The sequence below is a fragment of the Zosterops lateralis genome, assembly GCF_965231275.1.
Source record: "Zosterops lateralis genome assembly, chromosome: 5".
Lineage (NCBI taxonomy): Eukaryota > Metazoa > Chordata > Aves > Passeriformes > Zosteropidae > Zosterops > Zosterops lateralis.
The window spans coordinates 29,922,566-29,936,293 of record NC_139766.1 but is presented as its reverse complement, the minus strand read 5'-3'; the positions used below and the strand labels follow the sequence as shown (position 1 = coordinate 29,936,293).

Below are 13,728 nucleotides of genomic sequence, written 5' to 3'. Positions count from 1 at the left end.
AAGCTGGACATGGGCTAGTATTAGACATGAAAGAAGGGAAACTCAAGAGGTTACAGCAGAGGAAAGGGAGAACTGCTGTACTGCTTTAGGAAGCATTTAGTTGTCGTCTTGGGCTTCACACCATGTTGATGCAGGGGGAGATGCAAGATGAAAAGTGCTCTTTCTCTTCACCCATTTGAGACAAGACCACAGATAAAGAAGCTTCTTAGTTACAGCATCTTAAGCATTTCAGCTGAGCAGATTATCCAGGTACAACGCTGAAAAATGAAGTCTCTTTGCTGTGAACTAGAACTGGCTTCTGACTAGCATGCTTGAAGTGTGAACAGAGCAAGTTGGGACTGTCTGCACCAACTTATACAGACAGGCCTGAGGCAGAGCTTAGAAACAAAACATCACTTCTTCAGCAGTCTGTGTTTGTACAATCACCAGCCTGGACTGTGAGAAGCACAGAAGGAAGGTGTGTGTTCACCACTTGCCAAGATGGATGCAGGCAAAAATTACCAAGCTGTGGAGGGCCTGGGGGGCTTAAAGATCTCCATCCAAGTCCAGCCTTGCCAGGCCCCCTGCAGACATGGTTAATTTAGTTTTGTGACTGCTTTCCCTGTGTATTTGTCTGCCCTGGGTTGTATTATAGCCCAGAGCAGGAGTTTTGGAAGAGTTTAAGGTGGTAGTTTACAGCTAGCTCAATTTCCAGGTCCTCCCAAGTGTAATGTATGTACTGCTTCAGATTAAACCCAGCAGCTGCCTTATTTGCATGGATGTTCTTAAGTTGTCCTCTCCTAATGGACATAGCTTGTCACAAAGCCAACTTTAAAATTACAGCCACGAGATTAAATGGCTGATCAGTCTTCCTGTTGCATTGCTCAAATAACTTTTACACATTGTGATGAGGGGAAGGCATAATTAGAGCTGTAGAAATAGGGGCATTTTGTGTTTGCTGGTTGGCAATTGTCTAAAAGATTTCTGTGTTTCTGTAATGTGAAAGAAATACCTTAAAAACAAAACAAAAGACACCCCCCCCCCCAAAACCTCAAACATATCTCACACAAAATAGACCAAATTTTATATTCTAGGTTCAGAAATTTGTGCATTGATAAAATGTTCTCCATCTGTCATTAGCTATCAAGAATTCCTGTTGAGAGACAGGTTGTAAAATTCAGAGTAGCAGCAACTTCTGTGGACTTAAAATTTGCTTTGTAGTACTAACCTATAAATTTAATTTTAGGCAAGGTTTTAAACAGTGTCTTCCAGAGTGGAGAAAAGTAAAGGAAATCTCACTGAAATCTATGTCCAGAGGGTGATCTTTACAAATTGGCAAAGATTCCTTATGATCAATCAGCCCATCTTAGTTGAGGTGAGGAAGATACCAAACATTGGTGTTGACTGCATTCTGGATAGAATTAATGTATTCATATAGAGCAAAAGGCCAGCTTCCAGGGACAGGTTTTCTTCAATATTATAGCAGAGAACATTTGGCAATTAGGGTGGGTGCACATGCTTGTAGAAAGGAGGCTGCAGCTTTTGGATTTGGTGATGTTGGACAGGAATGACAATTGCAGCACCTAATTTAGTCACCTGAGCTTTGTCAGCCAGGCTTTCCATGTAGCTTATAGAGAAAGGCTTCCCTCAAGCACTCATTGATGTCATAGTTAGGATTCTTTTCTGAGTCAGTGTCTGCAGGAGCTTGTTTCCACTACAGAGGGACCAAGGGGTATCAGTTGGAGACTTTTTTTTTACCTCAAAACCTTTTTTTTGGTGGGGGTGTTTTGGCTTGGTTTTGGTTTTTTGATTTTGTTTTTTGTGAACTCAGCTGAAATCACTCCAACATCTACTTTGTGTTCACCAGGGGTTTTGATAGCAAAATAGTCAGGGAATATCTGCAAGCCATGAGGTGCTCTGTGTGGAGGGTACATATCTGATACCTTCCCATTAGTGTGCCTGGACTAGTGTAGGAGCAGAACTGGTATATCAGTAGTAAACTTTCACTGAAGGCAGGAGTCCCCAGATAGGCTTTTTAGCCAGGAGCACTATGGTGATTTGGAAATCCTGCATCTCTGCATGCATGGTCTACTGGCATTCCTAGTGATGCTTCCCAGCCCAAAACAATGCTGATGGGTTTCTGCTCTGAGATCATCACTGCCTCTGAAAGCATCCTGGAGTCATGACAGGGCCAAATGAGTGCTTTATAAGTTTTCCTGAGCTCCAGCTTGTGTGGTCTGAGTCCTGTTCTGCTGGGTGTTGTGCTGAGTTCTTGTTCACCTCTTTGAAAGCAGAGACTGGTACCTTCTGTAGACCAAGATCTGCATGGTACTTTCTTTTTTCTTTTGCAAACTGAATCCAGTGACTGGGTAAATAAACTGCTGTATAACACAACAGCTAACAGCCTGGTGCCATTAATCTACCTGTTTTCACATGGAGCCTAGACCTATTAAGAGTTTTGTGCTTAAAAGTAAGAAGCCGTTGCTTTTCCAGAGAAAAGTTAACATTCAGACCTGGTAGCTAAAAGGCTTGGCCTCCTTAACCTGGCAAAAATATCTCATTAGTCATTTTTCCTATATTGCTGTGATAAGTCTTTATTGTTTGTGGATTAGAAGGTTTCCTCAGGAACTGTGTTCTTCCAGAGACTGCCAGAAGGGTATTGCTTGCTGTGTGAATAAGGAGAGCACTCAGTGAGACTGGGGCAATATCAAATACGTCCGCAGCTGTACACCGGAATCTCACATTAGCAGAAAGACAAGTGCATTTTCACCTTGTTGAATATACAATTGAAATAACTACACACTGTTGAACTGTTTGGCTTTCACCTCCTAGAGGTGATTCAGGCTTCCTTTGAGCCTTTGTGTTGTAAAGGAAGGGCCACTGTGTTCTCACAGAGTGTTTGGCTGCGTTGCAACAACCTGGTTACTGATGCCTAGGCATATTTTGATTGATGCGCAGATCAAATGACTCTTGGGAGTGGCTTTGGGGGTGACGTCCCACGTACAATGATGTCAGCAAAAGATTTTAAAAAATTCAGGTGTGGCATAATCTGCCAATTAAACTGATTAATGCTCTGGCTGAGTCCTGAGAAGGAGCTCTGACTACAGCCGTGCTTGTTGAAGTCTTTCACGTAGCGCCTTTGGCTCACCTTGTATGAGACTTTTACCAAGTCCCTTCACTGCAGGGTGCTGTAAATTGTGGTAGGATACCCTACCAAGGGCTGTGTGCTAGCTGGCTTGCCATCAGGGGAAATCTGATACTGGCTCACAAATGTCCCTGACTGCTTGGAAGCTGTGACACTGGAAGAGGACCTGCAACTCCTGTGGGATCAGGATGGAGTGCATCGCTGCTCTGTTGGCAGAAGTGAAAGCTAGCCAGGAGGCAATGCAGGCTGGGCAGAAGGCACTAAAGCATGATGTGGAAACATCTCAGAAGGAAATCAGAACTGTGTTAGCATTGCAGAAGAGCCAGCAACAGGTGAAAGAAGATCTCAAAGCAGAGGTGAAGTCCAGTCACTTGGATATAAGAACTGTGCTTGAGGAAATCCAGCGAGTAAGAGAAGAAATGGAAGCTCGATTATATACTCAGGCTGATCTGGTCTTACTGATCAAAGAAGTGAGCACCAATTTAACGTGTGTAGACAAGGCTTTCCAGAAAATGGAGGAGAGGCAGAAAGTTTTTACCAGCCTGCATCTTCCCACGAGAGAAAATGCTGAGCAAGGATTTTTCTTTGAAAAATGCTTACACCAGACTCACATGAGTTTTGAAAAACCCGTGGAAGCTAACTGTTTGGATGAGGAACATGAAAAGGTGCTTGGGGGTAAGACAATTGTGACTGTAAGTGTGGGGAGAGAAGTGAGGTTGTTTCTTTTTTTGCTTGTCAAGAAATTTGTTTAGTCTATTTTGAATGCTTTTAAGAAATTTGGTTTTTAGAAATTGAATCTCTTGCTAAAAATAATTTCTATTTAGTGTAGATACTACTACACGTACCTTCCTAGTACATGATATACAAAGGAAGGCTTTGATTTGGTTCTGCAAACCTAAAGAGCATGTTAGAGATTTTTCTGGTAATCCAGCAACAATGCACAAGATAAGGAGGCTCAGGAAACCAGCAGCACAACACAAGCTCTGAGGTAGCCAGCCAGGCGAATACTGTGTCAAGCACTGGGCAGAAACCCAGCACCTAAATGTAACTTTATGGAACACACCCTATGTACTGACAGTTGTGTATTTCTTGCTTCTGAGTGGCTATTAACTAAAGAGGCTATGAATGAGAAACAGTTTGCCTCATGGAGAAGCTTGGAATGAGTTTAATGCTCTTCCCAGTGAACTGAAGTCAGCTGCTGTGCTGGCTGTATAATGGCTGTAGAGGGAGTGAGAGGACTTGTGGACCTCTTGCAAGATCCAGGTCAAATCTTCTGGGAATGATTCCATGATCAAAAGGCTTAGTCTTTGCAAAATCACCGCTATTTTTTTTTATTTACTAGTCTGAAGAAGGATAGGATTTTAGATGGTGATTCTGTCCAGTTATTCTACTACATGCAGTACTTGAGAATCTGATTCTCAGTCTTCCAAAACCAAGCTTTTCAACTACATTCGGTAAAGTGGTTTTGAGTCTGCTGGAGAAGACTCCAGAACCTGATTTAAAGGCAGAAATTGTTCTGCATTATGAGTCTGACTGTATAGAGGTGGCAAGTAAACAGGCTCAAGTGAGAAGGACTTGGGCTGTTAACCAATACAGTCTTTAAATTACACTGTCATTGATGTGGTGGTACCAGTAATCAGACTCATGATGCTTTTGTCTTAATGAAAGCATGACTTTTGTTTTGACACCACAGCATGCCTTCTATACAAATCTGGAAATGATCTGTCATTGCCCAGAGGTACATAGGCCATAAATAAACATCGTAGTGTCAGCGGTGTTAATCTGTAAAGACAGTTCATGCTACAGAGGGTTCATGCTTTTCAGCATTTGAAGTGGCTGTGTATAGCACATGTCTATGATAAAATTGCCAACTGAGGAATGTCACTGAGTTTCACTTCATGCATGTTTTTTGTTCAGCTTTTTTTAGTATAGTGTCAAGGGCTGGCTTGGCTGGATGCTTGAATGAGCTTCTTGGAAAATACTTGGTGGTCTGGGCAGCAGGATAAAAGCAGTGGTATAAAACTGACAAAGTGATAAGGGCTGGCTGAGCTCTGGAAACAATGGCTATTTGGAGCCTTTTGTCATTTGTGGTTGGCTGTTCTGTCACTGGATTTAAATTGAAACTTCTTCATTAGGTAACTAACTGTGTGATGTAATTTTTTCCCAGAGTAAAAATTGTCTGCAATTGTTCATGTTTAACATAGCTGTGTCAGGGTCCTAGAAATGGTTGTCAAACTCAGTGTATCAGTGAATTTACCCAATACTCTTACATCAAGAATAATGGTCTAGTTCTCTGTTTGTCATAAGTGGAGCATTCAGGAAGGGAGGTGGAATACATGAGAAGTAGGAGTATGTAAGCCAGTAGGGAAGGGAGGAACTGACTCTACGTGTTTATTCTCTGGTCCCTGCTCCTTTTTTTTTTTTTTTTTTTTTTTTTGATTATTATCTCTTGTGATTTTTGAAGGAGCTTCAGAAGGTAACTGCTGGTTTCCTACACACAGTATTTTGTCCGTAAGATTGCTGGAAAAGTTTGACCCAGTTGCTCTCAGATGTGAACTGGCATCTGTGTAAAAATGTCTACTCAGAAGACATTATATATTCATAGCGAGAAAAGAAGTGGTCGTCTTAGTTAAATGGTGGTAAAAATAACTAGGATTGGCAGCCAAGCTCCATCCTTTTGTCCTACAAATTTGTATTTTGATTTGGGTCGATCTGCCTTTTAATAGCTCTAATATTAAACTGGTATGTTTAATAGAAACTAATTGAAAAACACGCTTTAACAGTCTGCATCTCTGAGCAGAAGTGTAGGGAAATCTCCAAGAATGCAAGGGCATTTGAACATTATAAAGCATGATATGCTGACGATTCTCTAACTAGCAGAAAATCTTGCCCAGAGAGGTTTTATCTGGAAAATTAATAGGCTTGGGAGGTACTTTATATCAGGCTCAGTAAGGAAGGCACAGAGGATGTTAGTATTTTGCACAGGAAGACTGTTTCCAAAGATTTTAAAACAAATGTAGGCTGTGGAAGACTGATGTATCACTGCAATAGCTGATATGTCAGTCAGAGGAACATTACTGAGAATCAAAGCTTTTGTTCTTAATACTGTCTCCATTTGAGAGACAGTGACATTGAAACTTATACTGCTGGAATGGTACTAGGGTCATTTGACAACCTTCAAACCAGGTGCTTGGGATTCAGAAAGGATTGAGTCTTGGTTAGTTTGTCCGCTGATTTCACACAATCAGAGAATCACTAGGTTGGAAGAGACCTTCAAGATGCATTGTTCATATCTTTCTTTTCTCCAGATCTCACCTCTCAGGTTTTTTCACTCTATCGTGAAGAAATCTTGTTAAGTTGAAACTGTACAAAGTAATCTGCTTAGATGTCTTCATTAAATTGCCAAGGGATATTTATCTATTGCATCAGCTTTTTATTGCAAAATTGTTTGCTCATTCCCTTTGTGATCAAGGGGGGAAGACTGGCCCTATCTGCACAGCAGTACTGTACTCTCTTTCCAGTCTGAAGGCAACAGAGAAACCTGAAAATAAAGTGTCTACAGGTCAAGTGCTGATTTATGTAATCTGGTTGCCTCTGACATGAGATGATTGTGTACTGTGAAAGCATTGAGGTTGCCACAAAACTCACAATAATAAATCAGTAATGTGATTTCAGGACTGTGAATATATATAGAAATACATTACATTTTAGGGCTTTGTTAAAGTCTTATCCTTGTGACTGAAAATTGCCAGCACTAAGAAATGCTGCAAGACCTCTAGTTAATAAAGCTCAGGCCTCAACTGCAGAGAGGGGAGTTTTTACAATTAAAATTTTAAAAGGAAGAAAAATAACAAAGGAAACATAGAGAAAATGGTTTTGTATTCAGCAATACTTTAGAGTGCAAGAAATATAAAATCCATGTTGCACACCGAAGTGGACAACACTTATGTTAGAAATAAGTTACTGAATAGATAGGATGACAGAGGTCATGCATGTTATAAAAATATTTTTTCCAAGCCCGGTGTGAAAAGTATGCTGAAAAGTGTACCACAGAATACATGAAGGTGAGAATGAAGTGCAGAACAGTGTTTCTAAGATTATCAATCTGTTAATTCCTAACACCACAGTGCCTGCTCTGCAGTGCTACTGAAATAACCCTTTCTCCTAGTTAGTATTTCAGCAAGTGTTTGTAGGAATTTATAAGTACTTTCTCTTGCACCCATCCTTTACATTTTGGTGAGATTTCAGCATGAAATACATAATAATTAGTTGTTGTTGTTGTTTTAGTTGACAAGGGCAAGCAGCGGAGCCCCAAGAGCTCGTGCGTACGGACTCAAGGCTCCACAGATGCACGCTCATCTGGCACAAAAGCAGCCGAGTTGACACAGTACAAAACAAAATGTGAGACCCAAAGTGGAATCATCCTGCAGCTGAAAAAATTCCTGGCATCCAGTAACCAGAAGTTTGAAGCATTAACAGTTGTCATCCAGCACCTGCAGTCTGAGGTAAAAACTCACACCTTATCCATTTTGGCTTTAATTGTTTCAACACTTCTCAGCAATGGCTTCAAAAATATTAATATACTGATACTAATTTTTTTTCCGTTCCAGTGTTTTCTGTTCTCCTGTGGAGTTATACTTCTAGCATCAGTTGGATAGAAAAAAATATCAAACCCATGGCACAGGGCTTTGTGACCTCTGCATGCTTCACATGCTCTTTAAAAGAGTTTTTAAATGTTTGTACTCAGTCCTTCAGGGCTGAAGTAGTGTATACTTCAAGTTCTGCCCTTGTAGGAAAGATTAGTTTCAACAGATAATCTACATGGCCTTGCTTTGTTATTTGACATTGGATGGAAGGGTATTTAATGGGTGGGTATGTTTTTAAGGTACTCAGAATAAAGTCTGAGTTGTTACAGTTTTATTTATTGAATCCTACATTGTTGATGGTGTCTTAAAATTATTAATAAAAATATAGAAATGCATCTGGAATTATAGAGTGGAATTAATCTGATGTGGCTTAATCTTATTTTTTCTACTCTCTTTGAAATATGTACTGACTTAATCAGTTTGATACTACCCTAGAAACTGTTGGTCTGCTTTGGAAACTTTTGAGAAAAGAAAAATGTGAAGTCAAGGAAATTATAACAGTTATGAGTTTATACTGCACAGCTGATGCAGGCTTTAATAGCTGTTTCTCCTGCATTTATAACTCATGTTCTAAGATTTGTATCAATTTCATTTCAACTCTTCTGCTACATGGTAATTCTACAGTCTTGTATACAAAAAGCACTAAATTGTCTTATTATTCTGGCAGATGTAACATTCTCATGGGATAATATTTACTTGCTTTCATTTAATTTAAAAATACTGCATTTATCTCCTAGTCTCATTCAACTCTTAAGAGCAATGGCTCTTAGCCAGTTTTCTGGGATTGGTTTGGTTGGGTTTTTTTTAAACTCTTGGTTGAAACACCTTTCTCTGCCTAAAGAAGTAGTTTGAGATCTTCAAAGCAACTTGATACAGGTTTTTTGGATGCCTGTCATCTAAGATGATATTGTGAAATTTTAAGTTAAATTATTACTGCTAAACTTCTGCACAATCTTCTAATTGCTGTAGAATAAGCACATTGTTTTTTTAAGTAACTCTTACAATTAAATGTCTTGGCCTCGTTTCTTCTCTCAAATATTTTTATTGCAACATTTTAAAACTTGCAAATACTTTATAAATGTCATGTTTAGTAAGGAAAAGCCCATCATACTGATTTGCTTCTTCTAGGCTATTTTACAGGTTGCTCTAGCCTAAATATGAGGGGTTTTTAAAAATAATCAGGGGTTTAATTAAGAAAAAAGTGATTTTGAAGGAGGGAAGAGAGAACTGCATGGAAGAAACTAGTGATTTTGCTCCTTATTCCTTTTTGTTAGTCTTTTGCAGATGAAAAGGAAAAAAATACCTCTGCCAAATTACATAAAATTAGTTATCTTGGACAGTTAAGTTTGAGCACTTGAAATTGAGCGAGATATGACACATTGATGTATTTTCATACCAGTTATTGATTTTGAGGTTGCTCTCTTCTTTCCTAGGATAAGGTAATACTTGCTGAAGACTCATTGTCTTACTCTTGTGGAAGTACCTTATGGATGAGAAGGACTCTTTTGCCATGGTGCTATAAGGAATACTTAAAATCTGTTAGTTAGCTGTGGGAAGCATCCTGAAGGATTTCACTGTTATAGGGAACACTGTGAAGAGTAGTTTCAGTTTTGTTTGTCTGTTTGGATTTTTTTTCCTTTAAGGTGAGGGGTGGAGTCTGGTGTAGCTAACAATCTTAGCTGCCCATACAGTTATTTGTCTGAAGTATCCCTTGGGGACCCCTTTGATGTAGTTTTCTAACTGGATAAACTCAGGGAGAAACTTCAAATTAGGCTTTTACTCATGAGATAGGGTCTCACAGGTTAACTACTGCGGAGCCAACTGACAGTAGCTTCAGCTTCTCTGTCTTTAAAAAAAGAAAAATTAAAAATCATGCTTAGCTGATTACATGAGGAACAAAGCTGTGCTTCCATTCCTCCCATTAGAGCAAGTGTGAAGTGACATGATGCAGCCTAAGAAACAGCTTTCTCTGGACTCCTCTGGTGCTGCTCTGTCCCTACAGAAAGGCGATTCAGCCTGCCACTACCAGAAAGCTAAACCAGCCAAAGAGCATTTCTTTGCCAGGTGGTGGCGTGGATTGTCCTAATGTTTGGTCAGAGCTGGTGTGAGGGTGAGATGGGTTGAAGGACAGACTGCCTGGCCAAATGGAGCAAAGTACTGGAGTGAGTACTTGGGTCACTTCAAGGCTGGGCAGCCCAGCCTGAGCCTCTTGGCAAAATCTGCTGCAGCCTCTCCTGCTTTCACTCCAAAGCTGAAGTGACTGGGATATGATTTGGCTGTTAGATTTGTTTTGTTTTACTGTCATGTTGTTTTTACTTTTTTTCCCCAAGTGTTCCCAATGTATTTCTGCACAAAAGATTAAAATCATTTCTTACAAGCTCATTTGAAGTGGAATATAGCTGTGAACAGAATCACGACTTGCTGGCAATGACTTCTGTCAAAACTGCAGCTAGCCCATCTGGGGTGAGGTTGAGAGGCTGCTGTCAAAGGGTTAAATGGGATTGAGCAATGCTGCTGTGCTGTTTCTAGCTGAGCAGGAATCTCTCAAAAAACCCTGAGCTCAAACCTGTTTGCTGCAAGAGTTACCTTGGAGCTGTCAATAGTAACAGCTGCTTCTGATAAAATCTTCCCACTTGATCTGTTGGTGTTTCTTTGGGGCGGGGGTGTGTGTCTATGTTTACCTGTCTTTACCAAAACTCTTCCGAGTTTAAAAATCCTAAAAGCCTGATTTCTACCTCACAGGGGCTGTTGCTGTACTGGGTTAATGCTAGATGAAAAACTTCTTGGCATCCAGAACATTTGATGGCAATGAACAGTGTGGCTGATGAGAACACGGAGTTTTTCCATTGTTGGACAGCTGTGTGTGTGCTGGCAGTGATAGGAACATGTTAAGCTGTGCACTAATCACAAAAGCAAGTTGAGTCTTTCTAGAGCACTGTGCTTCCCCTGATCCCCTGGTCATTCCTGTTACTTCATGACCACTTTCCTGTTTTTTAAATTCAAACAAGAAACGAAAAGTGACAGTACAGAGGAAATGGTGAAATTGGCCATTTACAATAAACACATGAAGTGCCAAGGGAAGCCATTTTCCATTAACTTGCAAATGCAATGAGCTCTGAAATTAGCACTACTGCATTTGAGTTGATCTTTTAACTTCACTAATATTAATTTTGAATTTATTGTCCCTTCAGTAAGAGATATGTTCACAGGTGCTTTAAATACGTGGTTAGCATGTCTGTGATAAGTCAGGTTGGGGGTGCCACTCTTGCAGCTCTCCCCTCTCTTCCCTAGCCCTTGAGTATGCTTGGGCTTCTTTGGGAAGCCAATGAAAAAAAAAATTATGGGTCTACTTTTACAGGTCTGTCCATGTCGAAAATGTTTTGGGTATGTCCCCATGCAGTGATTCACTGTGGGAAGGAGTGGAAGTGAAGAACCACCATTGCTGGGGTGGGAGTGTGTGCCTGAGAGGTCTGCAGCTGTGGCTAGGAGCCAGATGCTCCCTTGGGAAGCAAAAAAACCCAGTACATCACCAGCTGATGAGGCTGAGGCTAAGGCAGCTCCTGCCTGAGCCTCTGATTCTTGCCTCCTGAGAGGTGCTCAGCCCCTTCCCCTGCCTCAGGGCTGCCCCCCAAGGCCGTGTGAGCCCTGCAGCTGGGCTGTACTAACCTCCAACTCACTGCTCTGTATAAACTCACATCTTTGGGAGTGGAGGGTGATTGTTTTAGCAGTGTGGCACTAGCTTGGTTTTAAGTCTAGTTTTAAATTTGTCTGTCTAAGGCAGATTCAGCTGTCAAAGGAAAGGGTAATGTGTAGTTAGAATGGCTTTGTAACTGTTCAAAGTGTGAATTGACAGATACTTCATCTTCTCGTTTTAATGCATAAACTGCTATATTCAGAACTATTACCTAAGCTGTTTAAAAAAAAATAGATGGTAAAATGTTTGAGTATTATGAATATCTATTTTTTTCCTTGTTTTTTTAATAACTGAACCCAATTACAGACCTCAGTAATTCTCTGTAGATTCTGCTATAGAAATGGGGTTCAAATTTGTATCTGTGAAACAGGGTACTATAGAGATGAAAAGAAACTCAGTTTCACTGTTGTGCTTTTCTTGGTATGGTCATGGAAAGACTATTTACAGGCCAGACTTTACTTGGGAATGTTGTGGTGCCATCTTTAAGAAGTTTCCTTAGTATAGGAAAAGGCCATTTGAGAAGGATATAGAGCCCTGATGACAGTAGCGTGTGGATAACACTAATTGTGGATGTGACACAGGAAACAACATGTGCTAGAAATTGTGTCACTTAGCAGGCTTCAGTATTTCTAGGTGGAAATAGAAATTAACCATTAGTGTATATGACCTGTTGTAACTGGCATTTCCTGACATGTGCATGACTGTAAGAGTCGAGATACTCGTTTCCTTGGGAACTTAGCAGTTTAAAACATTGGGGTTTTTTTCCAGTTTGGAATACACGAACACATCTATTAGAAATGTTTGTCCTGGCCTTTGTGGAAGGTCAGCAGAAAATGTTTATATTTATCAAATGAGAAATGCGTATGTAGGTTAAGGGGCAGAAGCACACATTGCATCATTAAACCCCAAGAGTTTTGGAACAGTCATATTTTTTGACCTATAAGTCCTTTTGTTTAGAGCAGCTGTCTTTGAGTAAAACTTCTGGGTTTGATTTTCTAGAACTTAAAATCAAATTTGGCCAGTTTTCACTAGAATTTTCATACAAGATGTATCTGGCTTCCCAAAATATGGACATAACTTTTTATGAGGGAGAATAAGGATATGTAATCGAGATAATTTTAATGCTTCTTTACTTAAAAAAAAAAAAAAAAAAAAAAAAAAGAATAACCACTTAGAAGTCAAAATGTAATGTCCTGATTTTGAGGAATGCAAATATTTTCTGTTTTGTAACAGAGAGTATTTGAGTAATACCACAGCAGCTTCCCCCTGCAGAGAAAACCTGGGTTCTGCAAGCCTGTGTCTGACAGGTAGCAGTTGGAAAGCAAGGAAGTTTCAGATGATTCTCAAGGTCTCTATGAAACATGGTATGAATGAATAAGAATGTTTTTGGCAAGAGATTGAAGATTTGTGATGTCTAACATCCAGAAAAAACATTTTAATCCAATAATTACTATGAAACTAGGCTGGAATGGAAATGACCTTTTAGAAGATGCGTCAGTTAACAATTTATTTGGTACACTTGGATACTTAGATTGGGTTACAGCTGAAGAGAATTGGGAGTCCTGTTCTATAGTTATTCCTAGCAAAAGGTGTTTTGGAAAAAGACACCTTTGACTGAAACAAACTTAATGTTTCAGGTAACCAGTGCTGCTTTCCACAAAGAACCTGATTTTCATGACTACCTTGTTATTTCTTGTAATTTTATTTTTTTCCAAGAAGTTGCAGAATTAATGACAGGAGCAAAATAGAGATATCTATTGCAAAACTTAAGGGAGCAGTTAGTAGAAGAAAGTAACATGTTTCAATCTTGTTTCCTTCTTGATTTGCACTACCTTTTTTCAGGTGAGATTCTAAACAGTCTTAAAAATGAAATTAATAGTGTAATGTTATGCTTAAGCACAGGCTCTTACAACATTCTGAATAACTATATAATGATAATAACAGTTTTATAGACATGGGAAAAACAGTGATGGTATAACTTGTCAAAGTTGCATGGTATGTGGTGGCTACTGTGTCATATTCAGATGAGTTGGACTGAAACAGAAAGCTTTAGAAAATACTGAGAAATAAGTAATTGCCTAGATGAGGTAAACTTAGTTTTTATGAGATTGGAGTTTCTATAGAGAAGGAAGGAATCATTCTGTGTGAGAAGAGCTAATACTAGCATCCAGAAACGCTGTAAAGTAGTGAACAAGCTGTTACAGAGAAGTAAAATTAAATAGCCTATATTATTGTATCTGGACCTATCTTTGCAGGGCTATTGC

At 39.7% G+C, this 13,728-nt stretch overlaps 1 protein-coding gene across 3 annotated transcripts in view; it reads left to right on the top strand.

The window, feature by feature from the left end:
* Positions 1-13,728, top strand: part of MTUS1 (microtubule associated scaffold protein 1) — a 114,235-nt gene that overhangs the window by 78,068 nt on the left and 22,439 nt on the right. For all 3 annotated transcript variants that reach the window (XM_083861924.1, XM_083861925.1, XM_083861926.1), the window contains one exon: positions 7,412-7,629. In XM_083861924.1, the coding sequence (XP_083718050.1) occupies positions 7,412-7,629 (218 nt within the window). The remainder of the gene's footprint in view (positions 1-7,411; positions 7,630-13,728) is intronic.